The 22567-nt window shown below is 43.8% G+C and overlaps 1 protein-coding gene across 2 annotated transcripts in view; it reads left to right on the top strand.

The window, feature by feature from the left end:
• Positions 1-4821: 4821 nt before the first annotated feature.
• Positions 4822-22567, top strand: part of klhl18 (kelch-like family member 18) — a 60852-nt gene continuing 43106 nt past the window's right edge. For both annotated transcript variants that reach the window (XM_064942511.1, XM_064942503.1), the window contains exons 1-3: positions 4822-5027; positions 8754-8884; positions 21349-21489. In XM_064942511.1, the coding sequence (XP_064798583.1) occupies positions 4893-5027; positions 8754-8884; positions 21349-21489 (407 nt within the window). In that variant the 5' untranslated portion in view covers positions 4822-4892. The remainder of the gene's footprint in view (positions 5028-8753; positions 8885-21348; positions 21490-22567) is intronic.

The raw sequence follows: 22567 nt of genomic DNA, 5'->3' as shown, positions 1-22567 counted from the left end.
TTGAGCCCTCAGACAGCCCCTGGGCGGCGCCAGTCGTCATGGTTCCGAAGAAGGGGGGCAAGCTGAGGTTCTGTGCGGACTACAGGCGGCTGAATGAGGTAACCAGGAAGGACTCATACCCCATACCACGTATCGATGAGTCGCTGGACCTGGTTAGGGGGTCCTCCTGGTTCTCCTCACTAGACCTCCGCAGTGGCTACTGGCAGGTGCCCCTCTCCCCAGAGGCCAGAGCCAAAACTGCGTTCTCCACTAACAGAGGACACTGGCAGTTCAAGGTCCTGTGCTTTGGCCTGTGCAACGCTCCAGCTACTTTTGAGCGTTTGATGGACAGGGTGCTGGATGGCATCCCCCGACAGCAGTGTCTGGTATACCTCGATGACATCCTGGCCCATGGCAGCTCCTTCCAGTCAGCCCTGGGGGCGCTACGCGTGTGCTGGAGAGGGTGGCTGCCGCAGGTCTGAAGCTCCACCCCGAGAAGTGCCACTTCATGAGGAGAGAGGTGTCCTTCTTGGGCCACCGAGTGGGGAAGGAGGGGATCAGCACCATGGAGGACAAGGTAGGGGCTGTCAGAGACTGGCCCACCCCCACCGACCAGCGTCAGCTGAAGAGCTTCCTGGGCCTGGCCTCGTACTACAGGAGGTTTGTACGGGACTTCTCAAGCGTTGCTGCTCCACTGAACCGCCTGCTGCCGAAGGATAAGGCTTTCACTTGGACAGTGGAGTGTGAGGAGGCGTTCAACACCCTCAAACGTGCACTGATCGGGGCCCCGTGCTCGCCCCCCTGACCTCACCTTGCCCTTTATCCTGGACACAGACGCGAGCAATGTGGGCATGGGTGGGGTGCTGGCCCAGGTGGGGCCAGAGGGGAGAGAGTGGTGGCGTACTTCAGCAAAACATTTGACAAACATGAGCGCCGCTACTGTGTCACCCGGCGGGAGCTCTTGGCTGTTGTGGCTTCCGTCAAACACTTCAAGTACTACCTGGGTGGTCTGCCCTTTACTGTAAGGACTGACCACTCTGCTCTCCAGTGGCTCATGTCTTTCAGAGAGCCAGAGGGGCAGGTGGCACGCTGGTTGGAGGAGCTTCAGCCGTATGACTTCACGGTGGTGCACAGGGCAGGGGCACGCCACTCCAACGCCGACGCCATGTCCCGTCGGCCCTGTACTGCAGACGGCTGCCGCCACTGTGAACGGAGAGAGGGACGGGAGAGAGAGCTGCGGGCAGAGGAGGGTGTCTGTGCCACAGTGTGTCGGGCGAGCGGGCCTGTCTGCTGCGAGCTGCAGACTGTCGACGTGGCTGAATGGCGGGCAGCAGCAGGGACGGGACACAGACCTACAGCCAGTGCTACAGTGGGTAGAGGCGCAGGTGAGGCCACCATGGGAAGAGGTGACAGCACTCGCGACCAAAGGGTTGTGGTCGAAGTTTGAGAGACTGCGGCTGGCTGATGGCGTGCTACAGCGGGCATGGAAGGAGTCAGCTATGGGAGAGGAAAGGTGGCAGGTGGTGGTCCCAAAAGCATTGCGGGAGGCTGTGCTCCAGAGTACTCATGGGGGGGTGGGGACTGGACACTTTGGGGTCACAAAAACACTGCGCCGTCTCCGTCAGGGCTTCTACTGGGGGCAGCACAAGAGGGATGTGGAGGACTTTTGTCGCCGCTGTGACAACTGCACAGCGAGAAAGGGCCCCCAGGCCGCTCTCATGCTCAGCTCCAACAGTTCCCAGTGGGGGCTCCCATGGAGAGGGTGGGAGTGGATGTAGTTGGGCCGTTCCCACCACAGACAGTGGAAACCGCTGGGTGCTCACGGCCATGGACTATTTCACAAAATGGCCCGAGGCCTATGCTCTGCCTGACCAGGAGGCAGAGACCATCGTCGACGCCCTGACAGCGGGGATGTTCAGCAGGTTTGGAGCTGCAGAGTCCATCCACAGCGACCAAGGAAGAAACTTTGAGTCCCGTGTGTTCGCCACCATGTGTGAGAGGCTGGGTATGCACAAGACCCGCACTACTCCTCTCCATCCTCAAAGTGATGGCCTTGTGGAGCGCTTCAACAAAACGCTTGGACAGCAGCTGGCCATCGTCTCTTCCAAACATCAGCGTGACTGGGACAAGCATCTGCCTATGGTCCTCATGGCATGCCGCTCCGCTGTCCAAGACTCCACCTCCTGCACGCCTGCCCTCCTCATGCTGGGGAGAGAGATCCGCACCCCTGCGGAGATGGCGTTTGGTCGCCCCCTGGATAGCCCTCATGTTCCTCCGGGGCCGGAGTATGCCCGGAGACTCCAGGACCGCCTGGAGACAGCCCACACCTTCGCCAGAGAGCAGCTGGTGAATGCAGGTGTGAGGCAGAAAAGGAACTATGACGTGCACACCCGGGGAAGGCACTTTGTGGCTGCGGAGCTGGTCTGGGTCTACAGCCCCCTAAGGAAAAAAGGCAGATGCCCCAAGTTGGACAGTCACTGGTTGGGACCCTGCAGTGTCCTGGAGAGGGTAGGGGAGGTTGTGTACCGGGTGCAGCTTCCTCCCAGGGGGAGAAAGGTGGCACTGCACCGGGACAGGTTAGCCCCATACAGAGGGGCCTCTTTTCCCCAAACCCCAGGAACCCCCACAATTCCCCTCTCTGGCAATGACATTCTCCAGGCACCCACCCTCAGGTGCCGCAGACAAGGCTCCAGACAGCCCACTCCCCCTGTCTCCCCCCCTGTGTCACCGCGTGGTTCCCCAGAGCCACGGACTGTATTACCCGTTCCCGCTTCCTTGTCCCCCATATCCCTGCCTTCATCCCCTGGTTCTCAGAGGGGCACTCTGCGACCATCACGGCCACGCAGGCAAAGGAGACCTCCGGGTCGCTTCAGAGACTTTGTTTGTCCCCTTGGGGACGAGGGACTTTGTGGTGGGGGGGCTGTGTAGCGACCCGCACAGACAGCTGTGTGTTATGTGTTAGGCTAGGAGGTGGTTGTGTTGTACTGACCAGTACCCGGTGTTCGCGGGGTCCGACATGTCAATCAACCTGCTATCTGCCAATCACGGGAATGCCTGGAATGTTCTGATGCCGGGCATCCTGGTGGTTGGCGGAGTGGCATGGAGGGGGGTTGGGCAGGGGGGTGGAGCATTGGAAGTTAAGACCAGGTTCAGCCTTTATTCTCTCTCTCTTACGTCTGGGCTTCCCAAGAGGATGTCACGATTGGCTTGTGGGTTATCTGTCATCTTTTTGGCGTTTGCTACGGCCCAAACAGTAGCCTGTGTAAAGTTGGTTTAATAAACCGTCAATTCGCAAACTCAAGCCTCTGTCTGGACAATTGTTCATTTATGATCTAGGCAGGTCATTACAATACATTTGATTGATTGATTAATATAACTCACAAGCATAGTGAATATTAGGTTGGAGAAAGGATTGTTTGCTGGTAAAATTGTAAAGTATTGTCACTGGAGTTTTTATGTAACAGGGTTGGTTATGTTTCCACTTGCCTATAAAGAAATGTGTATTTAATGTTCAAGCATTCTTATTGGTTAGTTCAACTCTGATGACAATAAGGTGTGTTGTGATTGGCCCCGCTTGCAGATAGGGGGAGATCGCGAACGTCAGGTCTCCCCAGTATGAAAATTTAATGCAAGGGGTAGGTCACGTTCTGAATACTGTTTTCTATTTTACAATGTGTACAAGTTTGCGGTACGTTACTGATTTATACATGTGTGGGTATATGGTACCTGTTAGGGATTGAGGGGCTTTCTGGGATGTGCTTTGGCATATGATTGCTGTAAATAAGTGTGTTAGCTAGCATACACCGATGTAATGGTCACATAAACCCACTGCTAACACAGTTGTCTTCATGCTACAGATTTTGCCATCGACAGCCATCAATACCGTTAAGCCCTGCACAACTAACGTGCTGTTTCCCATTTAACAACAGAAATAAATGCTCAACTGGGACCACTGGCCGAAGTGATTTATTTTGAGAAAACACAACGCATGGATAGTACATTATACATCTGTTACATTTACATATCAGCAAAAGTGTCCCCCCCTACTCTACAGTCATAATACATGTTCACTGCTAATTAGAGTTTACGCAGTTCCAACATAATCCAAAGGATGGTAGCCTAAAATCCCAATCCTACTATATTGCACTACCCAGAACATTATTTCATGCAAAACATTAATTTGTGGTCTAGGCTGCCATCCTTTGGATTATTTAGAAACTGTACAGTGTTCACGGCATGACAAGATCACATTAGTTAGCAGCAATATGACCAATATCAACATAAGGCTCTTTATTGTCAATCAAATAGTGTAAATGGTTTATGAAAACATTTCAACAAAATAATGATTAAAAATACTTTGCCAACAATTTAGTTAATCTAGTTAAGCATTTGTACTTGCTAATAGATTTGTATAAACGTTATTATAACAGCAGTTACGCAATTACCTAACACCATATTATATGGGTTTATTGACCACAATCTACTGAGTTTTTCGAGGTAGAATAGTTCTCTCTACAACCCAATCTGTATCCCATGTACAGTATATTACAGTGCATTGCATTTGGGCTGAAAATTTGCTGGATTGAATCCCTGAGCAGACAAGGTAAAAATCTGTCGATCTGCCCTTAAGTAAAGGCAGTTAGCCCCCATACAATTAAGGCGGCCCCTGCACCTCTCAGATTCAGAGGGTTTTTGATTAAATGCAGAAGACACATTTAAGTTGAATGAAATTCACATGGCAGTTTTGAAATGCAGGCTTTTATTTTGAAGGTTTCCTTATTACCATACAAATACACGCCATAATTTGCGTTGCTGGCAGAATACTAGTGGATTGGAGAATATTCCTACTACGGTGTCTCGAGTCGGTCAGTTCCCCAGATTGTTAGGCGTTTTCATTATTTCCCTTTTCCTCAATGACGATGGGTGATATGATATATGAAGAACTGGAGGATTTGATGCATTTTTCAGTCCACGATTTACCAGGTCGTGGATATGCTGTTATGGAGGAGATCAGAAGGCAAGGGAAACTCTGCGATGTTACCCTGAAGGTATGTGTGGAGTTAGCCTAGTAGCTCGCCAAGCGCACTACAGTAACTTACTTTGAGAAAATAGCCAGCCGGCTAACTAGCTATCAATAGAATTGAGGCAAGCTAGCTAAATAACTTTAGCTAGCGAGCTGCAGAGGCTTCTATTTGTACATATAAAGCTCTAGCCTAGGTAAGTTATTGGCTAAGCAGCATAGCTAGCTACTGTAGCTACTGACTGTAAATATATGAATGTATAAGTCGCGATTATCGTGTCAATTTAAGTAACGTTAGTTATCTAACACATTTAGCCCTTCCCTTTCAAATGTCATAGTAGTTTTATCCACGATTTGGCCGCCCAACTTGCTAGCAGACTCACCCTACGTCCGGAAGAACCAATAAAAGCTTTAGCCAGAGGGAGTTTTACTTCGTTAGTTATTGGGTTGTAGAGAGAACTACTGTTAGCACCTACTGAAGTCTACGTTAACGTTACTGCCAATACTGCAAGTTAAACATTTTGTTTTGCTGTGATGGCGAAGCAGCACACTAATTGGGTGTACGTTTACCTAAAACGTAAAGGTCATCTTCACTTGACTGTTTGTTTTTTGGGAAACTCACCCCTGGTGCCTAGCTAGCTTATAGTAATGGCCTCTCAAGCAAGACTTGGCCAACTGCTTACTAACGTATACAATACACAGCCCTGCTGAATTAGAGTAATATAACGTAGCTAGTCAAGTATGCCTTGCTTTCAGACAACTATGGACTACTGACCATTGTTATCTCAGATTGCGGTTTTCTTTAATCAAATTAACATGACTAACCAGCCATTGCCCGTATCTTCACAAACCTCGAGCTGACTGTTAATTGTCCTAAAATGTGTGGCTTTAACACCTGCAGCATCACCTAAACGTTTACATTGCATGTGGTCAGTTGGACCTTTGTCAGGGAACATGGAAACAGCAGTTATATATATTCGCTCTTCAGGCCCTCCCACGTGATGCACCTGTCCTATTAATAAGCACCATCATTATGATAAGCTGCTGTGTACTGTCCTGTAGCCTAGATATCTACTGGACCATATTCTGAAGCCCTTGGGAATTTCATCTTTATCTGTAACGCATCACCTCCAGCGAGCCTTCACTCTGGCTTCCATTAGTGCACTTTCTCTTTAACAAGACCTGCACTGCATGCCCTACATGAAGGCGACTTCATGCCTTGACCTTGGTATTGGTTAGGCAAAACAGTCAGTGCACCCACCTCATGCAAGATGTCTCTTTTAGATTTTATAGTTTTTCATATAAAATAAACACACATTTCTCAAATAAGTAGCCCAATGAACAGTGGTAGGAAAAGTACCCAATTGTCATACTTGAGTAAAAGTATATATACACCTTAATACAAAGTTACTAAAGTAAAAGTCACTCAGTAAAATACTACTTCAGTAAAAGTCTAAAAGTATTTGGTTCTAAATATACTTAAGTATCAAAAGTAAATGTAACATTTCGTAAAAGTGTTAATCATTTCAAATTCCTTTTATTAACCAAAGCAGGCGGCACCATTTTCTTGTTTTTAAAATGTATGGATAGCCAGGGGCACTCTCCAACATTCAGACATAATTTACAAATGGTGCATTTGTGTTTAGTGAGTCCGCCAGATCAGAGGCAGAAGGGATAACCATATGTTGTCTTGATAAGTGCGCGAATTGGACCATTTTCCTGTCCTGCTAAGCGTTCACAATGTAACGAGTATTTTTAGGTGTCACGCAAAATGTATGGAGTAAAAAGTACATTATTTCCTTTAGGAATGTAGTGAAGTAAAAGTTGAAAAATATAAATAGTATAGGACAGATACCACAAAAAATAACTTAAGTAGTACTTTAAAGTATTTTTACTTAAGTACTTCACACCACTGATAATGAATACAATAGGCTATAGTCTTATGTTGGTGTCGCCAAGGGGAAAGCAATGGTTAAAGGTGACATTAAGTTCTGATTACAGTTGAAGTCGGAAGTTTACATACACCTTAGCCAAATAAATTTAAACTCAGTTTTTCACAATTCCTGACATGTAATCCGAGGAAACATTCCCTGTCTTTGGTCAGTTAGGGTCACCACTTTATTTAAAGAATGTGACGTATAAATGTGATTTATTTCAGCTTTTATTTCTTTCCTCATTCCCGGTGGTTCAGAAGTTTACATACACTCAATTAGTATTTGGTAGCATTGCCTTTAAATGGTGTAACTTGGGTCAAACATTTCAGGTAGCCTTCCACAAGCTTCCACAATAAGTTAGTGTAACTGAGACTTTTTTTTAGGCCTCCTTGCTCGCACATTTGTAGGCCTCCTTGCTCGCACACGCTGTTTCAGTTCTGCTCACACATTTTCTATGGGATTGCAGTCAGGGCTTAGTGATGGCCACTCCAATACCTTGACTTTGTTCTCCTTAAGCCAATTTGTCACAACTTTTGAAGTATGCTTGGGTCATTGTCGATTTTGAAGACCCATTTGCGACCAAGCTTTAACTTCCTGACTGACATCTTGAGATGTTGCTTCACTATATCCACGTAATTTTCCTGCCTCGTGATGCCATCTATTTTGTGAAGTGCACCAGTCCCTCCTGCAGCAAAGCACCCCCACACCATGATGCTGCCACCCCCGTGCTCCACGTTTGGGATGTTGTTCTTTGGCTTGCAAGCCTCCCCCTTTTTCCTCCAAACATAACGATGGTCATTATGGCCAAACAGTTCTATTTTAGTTGCATCAAACCTGAGGACATTTTTCCAAAAAGTACGATCTTTGTCCCCATGTGCAGTTGAAAACCGTAGTCTGGCTTTTTTTAATGGCGGTTTTGGAGCAGTGGCTTCTTCCTTGCTGAGTGGCCTTTCAGGTTATGTCGATATAGGACTTGTTTTACTCTGGATATAAATACTTTTGTACCTGTTTCCTCCAACATCTTCACGTGGTCCTTTGCTGTTGTTCTGGGATTGATTTGCACTTTTCGCACCAAGGTACGTTCATCTCTAGGAGACGGAACGCGTCTCCTTTCCTAGCGGTATGACCGCTGCATGGTCCCATGGTGTTTATGATTGCGTACTATTGTTTGTACAGATGAACGTGGTACCTTCAGGCGTTTAGAAATTGCTCCCAAGGATGAACCAGACTTGTGGAGGTCTATAATTTTTTTCTGAGGTCTTGGCTGGTTTCTTTTGATTTTCCCATGATGTCAAGCACTGAGTTTGAAGGTAGGCCTTGAAATACATACACAGGTACACCTCCAATTGACTCCAATGATGTCAATTAGTCTATCAGAACTTCTAAAGCCATGACATCATTTTCTGGAATTTTCCAAGCTGTTTCAAGGCACAGTCAATTTGGTGTATGTAAACTTCTGACCAACTGGAATTGTTATACAGTTAATTGTAAGTTAAATAATCTGTCTGTAAACAATTGTTAGAAAAATGACTTGTCATGCACAAAGTAGATGTCCTAATCAACTTGCCAAAACTATAGTTTGTCAACACAAAATTTGTGGAGTGGTTGAAAAACGAGTTTTAATGACTCCAACCTAAGTGTATGTAAACGTCCGACTTCAACTGTATTACAATTCTCTCAAATGAATGCACTTGAGGTGGGCTTGATTTAGCTCGGAGTATGCACCCTTTTGATGCTATTCTGTTTGTTCCATTCTACCGTATGGAACATCTATTTGAGCCATGTCTGGACTAAATCACTTGCTTGTATCACCCTTACAGGTTGGAGACCACAAGTTCAGCGCCCACAGGATTGTTCTGGCTGCCTCCATCCCTTACTTCCATGCCATGTTTACGAATGACATGGTAGAGTGCAAGCAAGATGAGATTGTAATGCAAGGGATGGACCCTAGGTAAGGCCTCTATAGCCTACTCACTCAGCAGCACTGAGAGTGGAGGCTGTTATAGCAGCAACGGTGAAACATCTCCATATTAATGCCCATTTGGAATGAGATGTTCGAGGGGCAGGTGTATTGGCTGGACCAGAAACGACCCATCACCTTAGCCAATATTAATCATTGTAATAACACATTTAAAATCAGTTTCAACGTTATTATCGCCTTTTGAAAATTAATCGCTTAAGTTGTGAACACAGGATGTTTCAAGTTATGTAAGTGCGTTCTTTTGACAATTCACACATTTTCTGCTGATCACCTAACAATGCAAACCATGTTCCAAAATGTTCAACAAAGTAGGCCAAGTGCTTTTTCTGTAAAATGGACCTGTTTTAAAGATGCACTATGCAGAAATTGCTCCGCCATTTCCTGGTTGCAAAAATTCTAATCGTTCACCTAATTTCAGTCAGTGACAAAACAAGCTAGTATAATGTAGAGCATCATTGCACAATCTAAATCGCTGTGAAATATTGTGTTTTCAGGTGAATATTGTGTTTTCAGCTGTTTGAAGTTGGTGTACAAAACTGAAAGTAATAGACGCAAAAACTAAAAGGAAGAACTGGAAGCATAGAAATAGCACACATAGAACATACCTACCACTTTTTAAACTTGCTTTGAATGAGAATGACACATCTGTAACTTTAAATTTGGTCGGGTCACCCAAAAGTTACATATTGCAGAATTAAGTTGATTCGCTCTGCGAAGCACCTGCAACCCAATGAAAAATGCATGCGTACCTGTATGAAACAATAAATAAAATTGTATTTGTCACCAGTGAAATGCTTACTTACAAGCCCTTAACCAACAATGCAGTTCAAGAAATAGAGTTAAGAAAATATTAACTAAATATGCTAAAGTAAAAAAAAATCAGATCTATCAAAAAGTAACATGACATTTACATAACAATAACGAGGCTATTTACAGTGGGTACCGGTACCGAGTCAATGTGCCAGGTTACAAGGTAGTCCGTGTGGCCATTTGATTAGTTTAGTTGTTCAGCACTCTTATGGATTGGGGAAGAAGCTGTTAAGGAGCCTTTTGGTCCTAGACTTGGTGCTCTGGTATCGCTTGCCGTGCGGTAGCAGAGAGAACAGTCTATGACTTGGGTGACTGGAGTCTTTGACAATTTTTAGGTCTTGGATGTCAGGAAGCTTGTCCCCAGTGATGTACTGGGCTGTACGCACTACCCTCTGTATTGCCTTCCGGTCAGATGCCGAGCAGTTGCCATAACATGCGGTAATGCAACCGGTCAGGATGCTCTCGATGGTGCAGCTGTAGAACTTCGGGGGACCCATGCCAAATCTTTTCAGTTTCCTGAGGGGGAATAGGCTCATCATTGTCGGTGATCAGGCCTACCATTGTAGTGTCGTCAGCAAATGTAATGATGGTGTTGGAGTTGTGCTTGGCCAAGCAGTCGTAAGTGAACATGGAGTACAGGAGGGGACTAAGCACGCACCCCTGAGGGGCCCCAGTGTTGAGAATCAGCGTGGCAGATGTGTTGTTGCCTACCCTTACCACCAGGATCCAGTTGCAGATGGAGGTGTTTAGTTCCAGGGTCCTTAGCTTTGTGGTCCACTATGTTGTTCTAGTCAATGAATACCATTCTCACATAGGTGTTCCTTTTGTCCAGGTTGAAAAGGGCAGTGTGGAGTGTGACTCCGTCATCTGTGGATCTGTTGAGGCGGTATGCGAATTGGAGTGGGTCTAGGGTTTCTGTCATGATGGTGTTGTGAGCCATCAAAGCACTTCATGGCTATTGACGTGAGTGCTACGGGGAATTAATCATTAATGCAGGTTACCTTCACTATCTTGGGAACAGGGACTATGGTGGTCTGCTTGAAAGGTATTACAGACACGGCCAGGGAGAGGTTGAAAATGTCAGTGAAGACACATGCCAGTTGGTCCGTGCATGTTTTGGGTACACGTCCTGGTAATCTGTCTGCCTCTGCAGCTTTTTGAATATTGACCTGTTTAAAGGTCTTGCTCACATTGGCTATGGAGACCGAGATCAGCCAGTCGCCCAGAAAAGCTTGTGCTCTCATGCATGCTTCAGTGTTGCTTGCCTCAAAGCGAGAATACAAGGGAATTAGCTCGTCCGGTAGGCTCGCGTCACTGGGCAGCTCGTGACTGGGTTTCCCTTTGTAGTCTGTAATAGTTTTCAAGCCCAGCCACATCCGACGAGCATCGGAGCCGGTGTAGTACTTTGCCTGTGAGGGTTCGTCTCAGGGCATAGCGGGATTTCTTATAGGTGTCCGCATTAGTGTCCCGCTCCTTGAAAGCCAAAACTCTAGCCTTTAGCTCGGTGCGGCTCTTGTCTGTAATCCATGGCTTCTGGTTGGGGTATGTACGTACAGTCACTGTGTGGACGACGCCTTCGTCGATGCATTTATTGAAGAAGCCGGTGACTGAGGGGGTATACTCCTCAATGCCATTGGATGAATCCTGGAACATATTCCAGTCTGTGCGAGCAAAACAGTCCTGCAGCTTCACGTTCACGTCATCTGACCACTTCTGTATTGAGTCACTGGTACTTCCTGCTTTAGTTTGTGCTTGTAAGCAGGAATCAACAGGATATAATTATGGTCAGATTTTCAAAATGGAGGGCGAGGGATAGCTTTGTATGTGTCTCTGTGTGGAGTAAAGGTGGTCTAGAGTTATTTTTTTTTTGCTCTCTGGTTGCACATGTGACATGCTGGTAGAATTTAGGTCAAATGGATTTGGTTGCCTGCATTAAAGTTCCCGGCCACTAGGAGAGCCGCTTTTGGATCAACATGTTCTTTCTTGTTTGCTTATGCCCATATACAGCTCGTTGAGTGCGGTCTTGAATCCTACGACACCAGCTCTGACGCTCGTCGTATGTGACTGGGCTTGAAAACTATTGTGGACTGTGGTGGTAAATAGACAGCTATGAATAATATCTATGTGAACTCTCATGGTAGATTAGTCTACAGCTTATCATGAGGTATTCTATCTCAGGCGGACAATAGCTCAAGACTTCTTTAATATTAGACCTCGCGCACCAGCAGTTATTGACAAATAGACACACACCCCCACCCCTCGTCTTACCAGACATAGCTGCTCTGTTGTGCCAAAAAACGGAGAAGCCAGCCAACTCTATGTTATCCGTGTCGTTATTCAGCCAAGTCTCGGTGGAACATAAGATATTACCGTTTTTAATGTCCCGTTGGTAGGATAGACTTAATCGTACATCGTCCAGTTTGTTTTCCAATGATTGCACGTTGGCCAATAATACAGAGGGTAGTGGTGGTTTACTCACTCGCTGACTAATTCTCACAAGGCATCCAGACCCCCGCCTCCTGTATTTCCATCTTTTCTTCACGCGAATGACAGTGATTTGGGCCTTGTCTCCAGGAAGCAGTATATCCTTCGGACTCATTAAATACCAGTTCGATGTGAGTAATCACTGCTTTGATGTCCAGAAGCTCTTTTCAGTCATAAGAGACGGTAGCAGCAACATTATGTACAAAATTCGTTTAAAAAATTGCGAAAAAACAAACAAAATAGCAGAGTTGGTCAAGGGCCCGTAAAACAGCAGCCATCCCCTCGGGCGCCATTATAATGATTACAATCCATTCATTAATTCTCTGGATTCATCTCTTCTTATTTGGGTGGGAACCACCAATAAACCCCAATAAAATGTGTTGTTGCTTGAACACGAGACACTTGCTTTCAGTCTGCATGGTCAATGCAGCACATGCAACAATGTTGATGACAATGTTGTTGCTTCTTAATGTAAGTCCACAAGTGTTCTATAATTACACTATTAGTTTGTTTCTTATGTTTGCAAACAGTTAACTTGCTAAGAAAAGACAAACTTTAGCTAAATAGTGATAGCCGCTAGCTAATAAGTGCACTGAGTCAGAGCAAATGTAGCTAGATGTACAGCCTGATACCAGTGATGGTGTAGGCCTAAATCATCATGTTGCTTGTGCAACAATATCTTCTAAATGAAAGAGGAATAGGTGAAGCTTGAATATGTTGGCTACATGAAAAAACATTGACTGTAGCCAAACATTGTAGGGTCCCCTAGGAAACAATGAGCAACACTTTGGTACCTACCCTGTCAGAACTCATCCGTGGCATTTTAATTTAAGTTGTCATGTCAACTATTTGATTTATTAATCAAATGGCCTCCGGACAATTACTTTACATTTGTTTTGTACACTGCTGCTACTTGATGTTATTATCTATGCATAGTCACTTCACCCCTACCTACATGTACAAATGACCTCAACGAACCTGTACCCCCGCACACTGACTCGGTACCAGTACTCCCTGTATATAGCCTTGTTATTATTTTCTCCTTTAGTTTATTTGGTTAATATTTTCTAAACTCTTCTTTAGGGTTGGGGAATATTCCGAGGTGGAAACTATTAATACCATTTAAATGTCAATGTTTTTTGCATTGGATGGGTTTACAATATCATATGGAGACAAACATAAACCTTTTACCTTATCATGAGTAGACATAATTACAAATATCTCCCAAAAACATTTTCAACATACATCTGTAAAATAATAGTCGAGAAACTATAGCTTTGTTTGTCTTCAGGCTTCCTTGTCTTCTCCCTGGACCTCCTCAATGTTCACTTCTTGAACATCAGACTCTGAGGCCCCATCTTCACTGTCACTTTCCAACCTGGATGGCTTGTTGTCAGGCTCAAATTTGCCCGGATGGCCACCAGTCTTTCCACCTTTGTATTGGTCAGCCTGTTGCGTGCTTTGGTGTGTGTGTGTTCCCAAACAAGGACCGGTTGCACTCTGAGGCGGCTCATGTTGGTGGGATTTGGAGGATGATGGAGGCAACAGGGGAAAGAACCTCAGATCCACAAAGTCCCTTCCACCAGATTGCATCTCCAAATCCCTTGCTTGGAAGTGTACATCGCCAGACTGCCACGAACCTTGCCCTCATCGATACCAAGGTGGTGAGACATGGTATTGATGACACCATAGGCCTTGTTGGTCTCTGCACCAGACATGATGCTCTTGCCAGCATACAGTGCCTTGCGAAAGTATTCGGCCCCCTTGAACTTTGCGACCTTTTGCCACATTTCAGGCTTCAAACATAAAGATATAAAACTGTATTTTTTTGTGAAGAATCAACAACAAGTGGGACACAATCATGAAGTGGAACGACATTTATTGGATATACCAAACTTTTTTAACAAATCAAAAACTGAAAAATTGGGCGTGCAAAATTATTCAGCCCCTTTACTTTCAGTGCAGCAAACTCTCTCCAGAAGTTCGGTGAGGATCTCTGAATGATCCAATGTTGACCTAAATGATGGATGATGATAAATGGATGATGATAAAATACAAAAGGTCGCAAAGTTCAAGGGGGCCGAATACTTTCGCAAGGCACTGTACTTGGGGTCCAACATGTACGCTGTGGCATGTACTGGCTTCAGGCAGAAGTCTTCACACGTTTTGATGTATTTCAGAACTACTGTTTCCTCTGCTTGGAGTAACAGTGAAGTGGGCAGGGCAGAACGGATTTCTTCTCTTACATCTGCAAGCAGAGTCTGAACTTCATACAGGATGGCATTGTCTCCCTCAATCCGTGCAATGGCTACTGCTATAGATTTCAGGAGTTTTAAGCTGCTTACCACACTCTCCCAAAATACATCATCCAGGAGGATCCTCTTGATGGGGCTGTCCATATCGGCAGACTGTGATATGGCCATTTCTTGGAGAGACTGCTCCCCCTCCAGGAGACTGTCAAACATGACGACAACACCACTCCAACGGGTGACGTGTTGCACCCTCTACAACCACTGTGATCATTATTATTTGACCCTGCTGGTCATCTATGAACATTTGAACATCTTGGCAATGTTCAGTTATAATCTCCACCCCGCACAGCTAGAAGAGGACTGGCCACCCCTCATAGCCTGCTTCCTCTCTTGGTTTCTTCCTAGGTTCCGGCCTTTCTAGGGAGTTTTTCCTAGCCACTGTGCTTCTACACCTGCATTGCTTGCTGTTTGGGGTTTTAGGCTGGGTTTCTGTACAGTATTTTGTGACATCAGCTGATGTAAGAAGGGCTTTATAAATACATTTGATTGTTGAACTCTTCATCCAGCAAATTAGTAAATAAAGCATGTCTGGTTGGAGAGGTGTATGCTAGGCGAAGAACATTTAGAAATCTCTTCCAATACACATTGTCTGTGAGCATCCGAGTTGAACCAGTTGCATACACAGCTCGAGCAAGACCTTCATCAGCATTTCTCTGAGGAAACTTTATGCACCTGGCCAGATGACTCTGTATCTTTGTTGCATTCTTCATATTTGCAAATGTACACAGCTTTTCCTTCTACATTAGCTGCAGTGAAATATCTCCACACATCAGATAGAGCCTGTGGCATTTTACTGTAAAGATTAGAAGAAAAAAATATAAATTCCATGTACAGATATATAGTTAAGCAGTTAGATTAAACAACTACTTTGTAAGATACATTTTTTAAAATACATTTTTAAAAATGAAACATGTATGGAAACAGGTGAATTAACACTCCTCAGTTTGTGGGCTCAAGCAAGCTAAAACCCACATGGTAGCAAAAAACAACTAGCAGAAATTGGTAACAAGTTAGAAATCATTTAAACACACTTTACTGTAGACTACTATTTACTAGTTAACCTGTAGTGACGTCCAGCCCGTGAATGGGACCGTTATCATCATCTGACACTAATTAGCATAACGCAACAGACATAAATCTACCTAGAAAATATTCCTATTCATGAAAATCACAAGTGAAATATATTGGAACACAGGTTAGCCTTTTGTTAATCACCCTGTCATCTCAGATTTTCAAAATATGCTTTACAGCCAACGCTAGACAAGCATTTGTGTAGGTTATGCCTTGCTAGCAGCAGGCAACCTTGTCACGGAAATCAGAAAAGCAATCAAATTAAATAGTTTTCCTTTGAACTTCGGATGTTTTCACTCACGAGACTCCCAGGTAGACAGCCAAAGTTAATTTTTTCCCAAAATATTATTTTTGTATGCGAAGTAGCTCAGTTTGTTCTTCACGTTTGGCTGAGAAATCGCCTGGAAATTGCGGTCACCACAACGCCGAAAAATATTCCAAATTAGCTCCATAATATCGACAGAAACATGGCAAACGTTGTTTAGAATCCATCCTCAAGGTGTTTTTCTAATATCTATTAGATAATATATCAGTCGGGACAATCAATTTATCACTCTGACCGATTGGAGTAATGGCTACCTCTGTATTTTACGCGAGAATCTCTCTCGGAGCCACCATGTGACCACTTACGCAATGTGGCTGCCTACGGCTACTCTTCAACAGAAATGCGTAAAACTACGTCACAATGCTGTAGACACCTTGGGGAATACGTAGAAAGCGTAAGCTCGTTGATGGTACATTCACAGCTGAATAGGGAGTCATTGGAACGCAGCGCTTTCAAAACCTGGGGCACTTCCGGATTGGATTTTTCTCAGGCTTTCGCCTGCAACATCAGTTCTGTTATACTCACAGACAATGGCTTTACAGTTTTGGAAACGTTAGTGTTTTCTATCCAAATCTGTCAATTATATGCATATTCTAGCATCTTATCCTGACAAAATATCCCGTTTTAAAACGGGAACGTTTTTTTCCAAAAATGAAAATACTGCCCCCTAACAAAAAATCATGTATGTCATATCAAATGTATTCATCCCACCCTGTATTGTAACCAAAACTTACCAGAAAGCATGTAGTCCTTGGCTCAGACAGTGTAGTAGTGTGGGCTCAATAGCATCTCATTAGTGTGCAAGATCTTGAAAATCAGCTGTTGCCTTGTGTATCCCACAAAAAAGGCTTTTTGCTGAATTTAAGCAAAATTCCCGGGCTTAAAATTTGAGGTAAATTTCAGGAAATTTACATATTTACGAGTGTACTATAGAATTAGAATAACATTCCATTTCCATGATTCCAACAGTTCACCCAAGTGTTTTGATATAAATCACAAGTCAAATTGCAAGTTCAACATTTGGTTAAAAATAAGGCCTTTTCTTGCCCATATTGTGCAACCCTACGTAGCAGTGTAGAAATTCTCAAATGAGTGCAGAAATGCAGGAAATTATTTTTGTTTGAAGTTGAATTGATCAGTATAAAACAATCAATGGAGAAAGACTCTTGGAAATCACTTACAAAATATGTGTTGCCTCGCTAGGGTCACGCTCTACTCATACATCTAATTGTGTACTTTTTTAATCAAAAACATAAAATATTGTCAAATACCGCCCGTACTGGAACAAATTTGGAAAATACCGTGATATATTTTGGCGATATCGCCCAGCTCTGTTTCACACACGTACACAATTGTAATCATTGGGCTAACTTCCAGATAGCTTGCAGGTGCGTCGAAGAGGGAATGAACTTCAAAAATGACCATTTTATAGAAAAGGTATTTACTTTATTTACAGCAGTGCAGCTGTAAATTAGGGGTTTGGCCGGTGGGGCTTTACTTGGCTCATCGCTCTCTAAAGAGCGAGGCAAGCCCCTGTCACGAGTTGAAAAGTGTTTCCTCTGACACATTGGTGCTGCTGGCTTCCTGGTTAAGCTGTTTTTTTTTTTTTCATTTTTCCAACAAATGTTTACACACAGGTTATTTCACTTAGAATTCACTGTATCATAATTCCAGTGGGTCAGAAGTTTACATACACTAAGTTGACAGCTTGGAAAATTCCAGAAAATGATGTCATGGCATTAGAGGTTCTGATAGACTAATTGACACCATTGGAGTCAATTGGAGGTGTACCTGTGGATGTATTTCAAGGCCTACCTTCAGACTCGGTGCCTCTTTGCTTGACATCGTGGGAAAATCAAAAGAAATCAGCCAAGACCTCATAAAAACAATTGTAGACCTCCACAAGTCTGGTTCATCCTTGAGAGCAATTTCCAGACGCCTGAAGGTACCACGTTCATCCTTACAAACAATAGTACACAAGTATTAACACCATAGGAGCATGCAGCCGTCATATCGCTCTGGAAGGAGACGCGTACGGTCTCCTAGAGATTAACTCAATCCCTGAACAACAGCAAAGGACCATGCAAAGATGTTGGAGGAAACAGGTTCAAAAGTATCTGTATCCACAGTAAAACACACCCTATATCGACATAACCTGACCGCTCAGCAAGGAAGAAGCCACTACTCCAAAACCGGCATAAAAAAGACAGACTACGGTTTGCAACTGCATATGGGGACAAAGATGGTACTTTTTGGAAAAATGTCCTCTGGTCTGATGAAACAAAAATAGAACTGTTTGTCCATAATGACCATCATTATGTTTGGAATAAAATGGGGGTGGCTTGCAAGCCGTGAAGCACAGGGGTGGCAGCATCATGTTGTGGGGGTGCATTGCTGCAGGAGTGACTGGGGCATTTCACAAAATAGATGGCATCATGAGGTAAGTATGTGGATATATTCTCAAGACCATCAGAGGAATTAAAATGATGTGGATATATTGAAGCAACATCTCATGACATCAGTCAGGAAGTTAAAGCTTGGTCGCAAATGGTTCTTCTAATTGGACAATGACCCCAAGCATACTTCCAAAGTTGTAGCAAAATGGCTTAAGAACAACAAAGTCAAGGTATTGGAGTGGCCATCACAAAGCCCTGACCTCAATCCCATGGAAAATTTGTTTGCAGAACTGAAAAAGCATGTGTGAGCAAGGAGGCCTACAAACCTGACTCAGTTACACCAGCTCTGTCAGGAGGAATGGGCCAAAATTCACCCAACTTATTGTGGGAAGCTTGTGGAAGGCTACCCAAAACGTTTAACCCAAGTTAAACAATTTAAAGGCAGTGCTACCAAATACTAGGTGGGTGTATGTTAACTTCTAACCCAGTGGGAATGTGATGAAAGAAATAAAACCTGAAATAAATCTCTCTACTATTATTCTGACATTTCACGTTCTTGAAATAACGTGGTGATCCAAACTGACCTAAAACAGGGCATTTGTACTAGGATTAAATATCAGGAATTGTGAAACTGAGTTTAAATGTATTTTGCTAAGGTGTATGTAAACTTCCGACTTCAACTATATATACAAAATGATCAATAGAAAACAGGTAAAACAAAACGAAGTGCAGCTCGTGTGCAGTCTTTCCACCTTCAGTTTGAAGTTGTTGTTTTGTTGGCTAGCTCTCGAACAACAGTGTCCTGACGAGAGCACATTTTCTACACCAGGTGAAATCACGCCTCGTTAGCACATTGTTATGGATGTATCCAAATATCATTTGAAAACAAATGCCAATGCAGCTATTTTGATGTTATTCTGACTGCACTGTTTGACGTAATTGTCAGTTAGCTGTAGTTGGCTCGCTAGCAATCGACGGATAAGAATGTTGCCAGCCAGTATGACAATGGAATATTTAGAACAAACGACTTGGTTGCGTCCATAGATACAGATCAAAAAGACTGAACAACCTGGTTGTGTCTTTGGCAACCAAACCAATAGAACGAACGACGAGCCGACTTTGGAAGCAACCCTTGATTTGTGTCGGGACTGTTTCTTCTAGAAGGAAGAAATTGTATTAATAACCTGTTGTATAAAAGTGATAATGCCCTCAAAGCTGGTGTTTGGAGGATATTTTGGCGCGGTACGTCTGCCCTCGACATCGTCACGAGCCTAACACCCTTGCCAATATATCCTCCAAACACCAGCTTTTGGCATTATCACTTCATTATTCTATGGCTGCTTGTGACACCTACATAAGTGTCAACCCACATTTATTCAAATTTGTTTTTTCCTTGCCAAGAAATGTCCTTTCGTTTTGAAAGTTTGTTTCTTAAATCCTTTTTTATTGTTGTAATGATTTCATGTTTTTTTTTATCAATATTTGAAATAAATTGTTAAATACACTTTGACACTTTCATAAAACACTGTGACCATCCTGTCACTTTACTTGGACTAAGAAAATACACTTTATGACACTCAAGAAGTATTATGACCATGTAAGCCAGATAGGCCAAGAACATACAAACCTTATATCAATCAAAAAGAGGGCGTCTTGTCCTGCTCCTGAAATCTGCTGCTGCGTTCAGCCCATTCGTCAGCAACAGAACATTGGGGTCGGGGCATGTCTGACATCAATGTGTGTGCAATTCTAATGATGTATGAAGATTATATACACTGCTCAAAAAATAAAGGGTACACTTAAACAACACAATGTAACTCCAAGTCAATCACACATCTGTGAAATCAAACTGTCCACTTAGGAATCAACACTGATTGACAATAAATTTCACATGCTGTTGTTCAAATGGAATAGACAACAGGTGGAAATTATAGGCAATTAGCAAGACACCCCCAATAAAGGAGTGGTTCTGCAGGTGGTGACCACAGACCACTTCTCAGTTCCCATGCTTCCTGGCTGATGTTTTGGTGATTTTTGAATGCTAGCAGTGCTTTCACTCTAGTGGTAGCATGAGACGGAGTCTACAACCCACACAAGTGGCTCAGGTAGTGCAGCTCATCCAGGATGGCACATCAATGCGAGCTGTGGCAAGGTTTGCTGTGTCTGTCAGCGTAGTGTCCAGAGCATGGAGGCGCTACCAGGAGACAGGCCAGTACATCAGGAGACGTGGAGGAGGCCGTAGGAGGGCAACAACCCAGCAGCAGGACCTCTACCTCCGCCTTTGTGCAAGGAGGAGCAGGAGAAGCACTGCCAGAGCCCTGCAAAATGACCTCCAGCAGGCCACAAATGTGCATGTGTCTGCTCAAACGGTCAGAAACAGACTCCATGAGGGTGGTATGAGGGCCCGACGTCCACAGGTGGGGGTTGTGCTTACAGCCACTGGCGCCCTGTGCTCTTCATAGATGAAAGCAGGTTCACACGGAGTACATGTGACAGTCTGGAGACGCCGTGGAGAACGTTCTGCTGCCTGCAACATCCTCCAGCTTGACCGGTTTGGCGGTGGGTCAGTCATGGTGTGGGGTGGCATTTCTTTGGGGGGCCGCACAGATTTTGTTGTCAGCACATTCAACTATGTAAAGAAAAAAGTATTTAATTAGAATATTTCATTCAGATCTAGGATGTGTTATTTTCGTGTTCCCTTTATTTTTTGAGCAGTGTATAATATAAACATACTGTTGACCACGCAAGCTATGGTGTAATGGAATGTGTTGCGTTGTGTGGTAGGTTTTGGCATTCTAATATAGGTATCATAGCCAGCCATAAATTAACGCAATATATGTCAAGACAATGTTATGACCATATAACAGCTCATGACAAGTTATGTCAGCTGTTATGACATGGTTATGCCAGTTATGACACGGTGTCAAGTAAAGTGTTACCAAAGTAACTAATTGGGGGGGGGGGGGGGGTGTTTCTGTACTGGGCCACAGTGCTGCTCCCTTACATCAGGTGTCCTTTCTGTTTCCCCCTTGGCAGTGCACTTGAAGCTTTGATCAATTTTGCGTATAATGGCCATGTGGCCATCGACCAGCAGAACGTCCAGTCCCTGCTGATTGGAGCCAGCTTTTTGCAGCTGCAGAATGTCAAGGATGCCTGCTGCTCCTTCCTCCAGGAAAGGTGTGTTCTCACATACGCATTATACACGCACACACACATTTAATTGGTCCTTGAAAAATGTTAATTCATGTGTTGGCTGATTTTATATTGATTGATCAAGAGAGAACCTTGTTTAACTTTTTTCTCCCTCACTTCACATTTGGGCTGTTCAAACCACTGAGGCATTTAATCTCTCTGGGAAATGTGGGATGGTAGCGTCCCACCCCGCCAAAAGTGCAGGGCGCCAAATTCAAAACAACAAAAATCTCACAATTAAAATTTCTCAAGCATGCAAGTATTTTACACCATTTTAAAGATAAAATTCTCGTTAATCCAGCCACAGTATCTGATTTCAAAAATGCTTTACAGCAAAAGCACCACATACGATTATGTTAGGTCACCACCAAGTCACAGAAAAACACAGCCATTTTCCCAGCCAAAGAGAGGAGTCTCAAAAAGCAGAAATATAGATACAATTAATCACTAACCTTTGATCTTCATCAGATGACACTCATAGGACTTCATCTTACACAATACATATATGTTTTCTTTGATAAAGTACATATTTATATCCAAAAATCTAATTTTACATTGGCGTGTTATGTTCAGTAGTTCCAAAACATGCAGTGATTTTTCAGAGAGCCACATCAATTTTAAGAAATACTCAAAATAAACATTGATAAGAGATACAACTATTATATAACTTTAGATAAACTTCTCCTTAATGCAACGGCTGTGTCAGATTTAAAAACAACTTTACGGAAAAAGCATACCATGCAATAATCTGAGTACAGCGCTCAGAGCCCAAACAAGCCATAAAGATATCCGCCATGTTGTGTAGTCAACATTAGTCAGAAATAGCATTATAAATATTCACTTGCCTTTGATAATCTTCATCAGAATGCACGCCCAGGAATCCCAGTTCGACAATAAATATTTGATTTGTTCCATAAATTATGAACTTTATGTCCAAACACCTGCTTTTGTTAGTGCGTTTGGTTAACATATCCAAACTCGCGATGCGCGTGCGTCCAGCGGAAAGTTCCGTTACAGTCCGTAGAAACAAAGTATAGAATCAATCTTTAGGATGTTTTTATTA

The sequence above is a fragment of the Oncorhynchus masou genome, chromosome 3, assembly GCF_036934945.1.
Source record: "Oncorhynchus masou masou isolate Uvic2021 chromosome 3, UVic_Omas_1.1, whole genome shotgun sequence".
NCBI classification, from domain to species: Eukaryota; Metazoa; Chordata; class Actinopteri; order Salmoniformes; family Salmonidae; genus Oncorhynchus; species Oncorhynchus masou.
The sequence above is the reverse complement of the archived record's forward strand: the minus strand, read 5'-3'. Positions and strand labels throughout refer to the sequence as shown.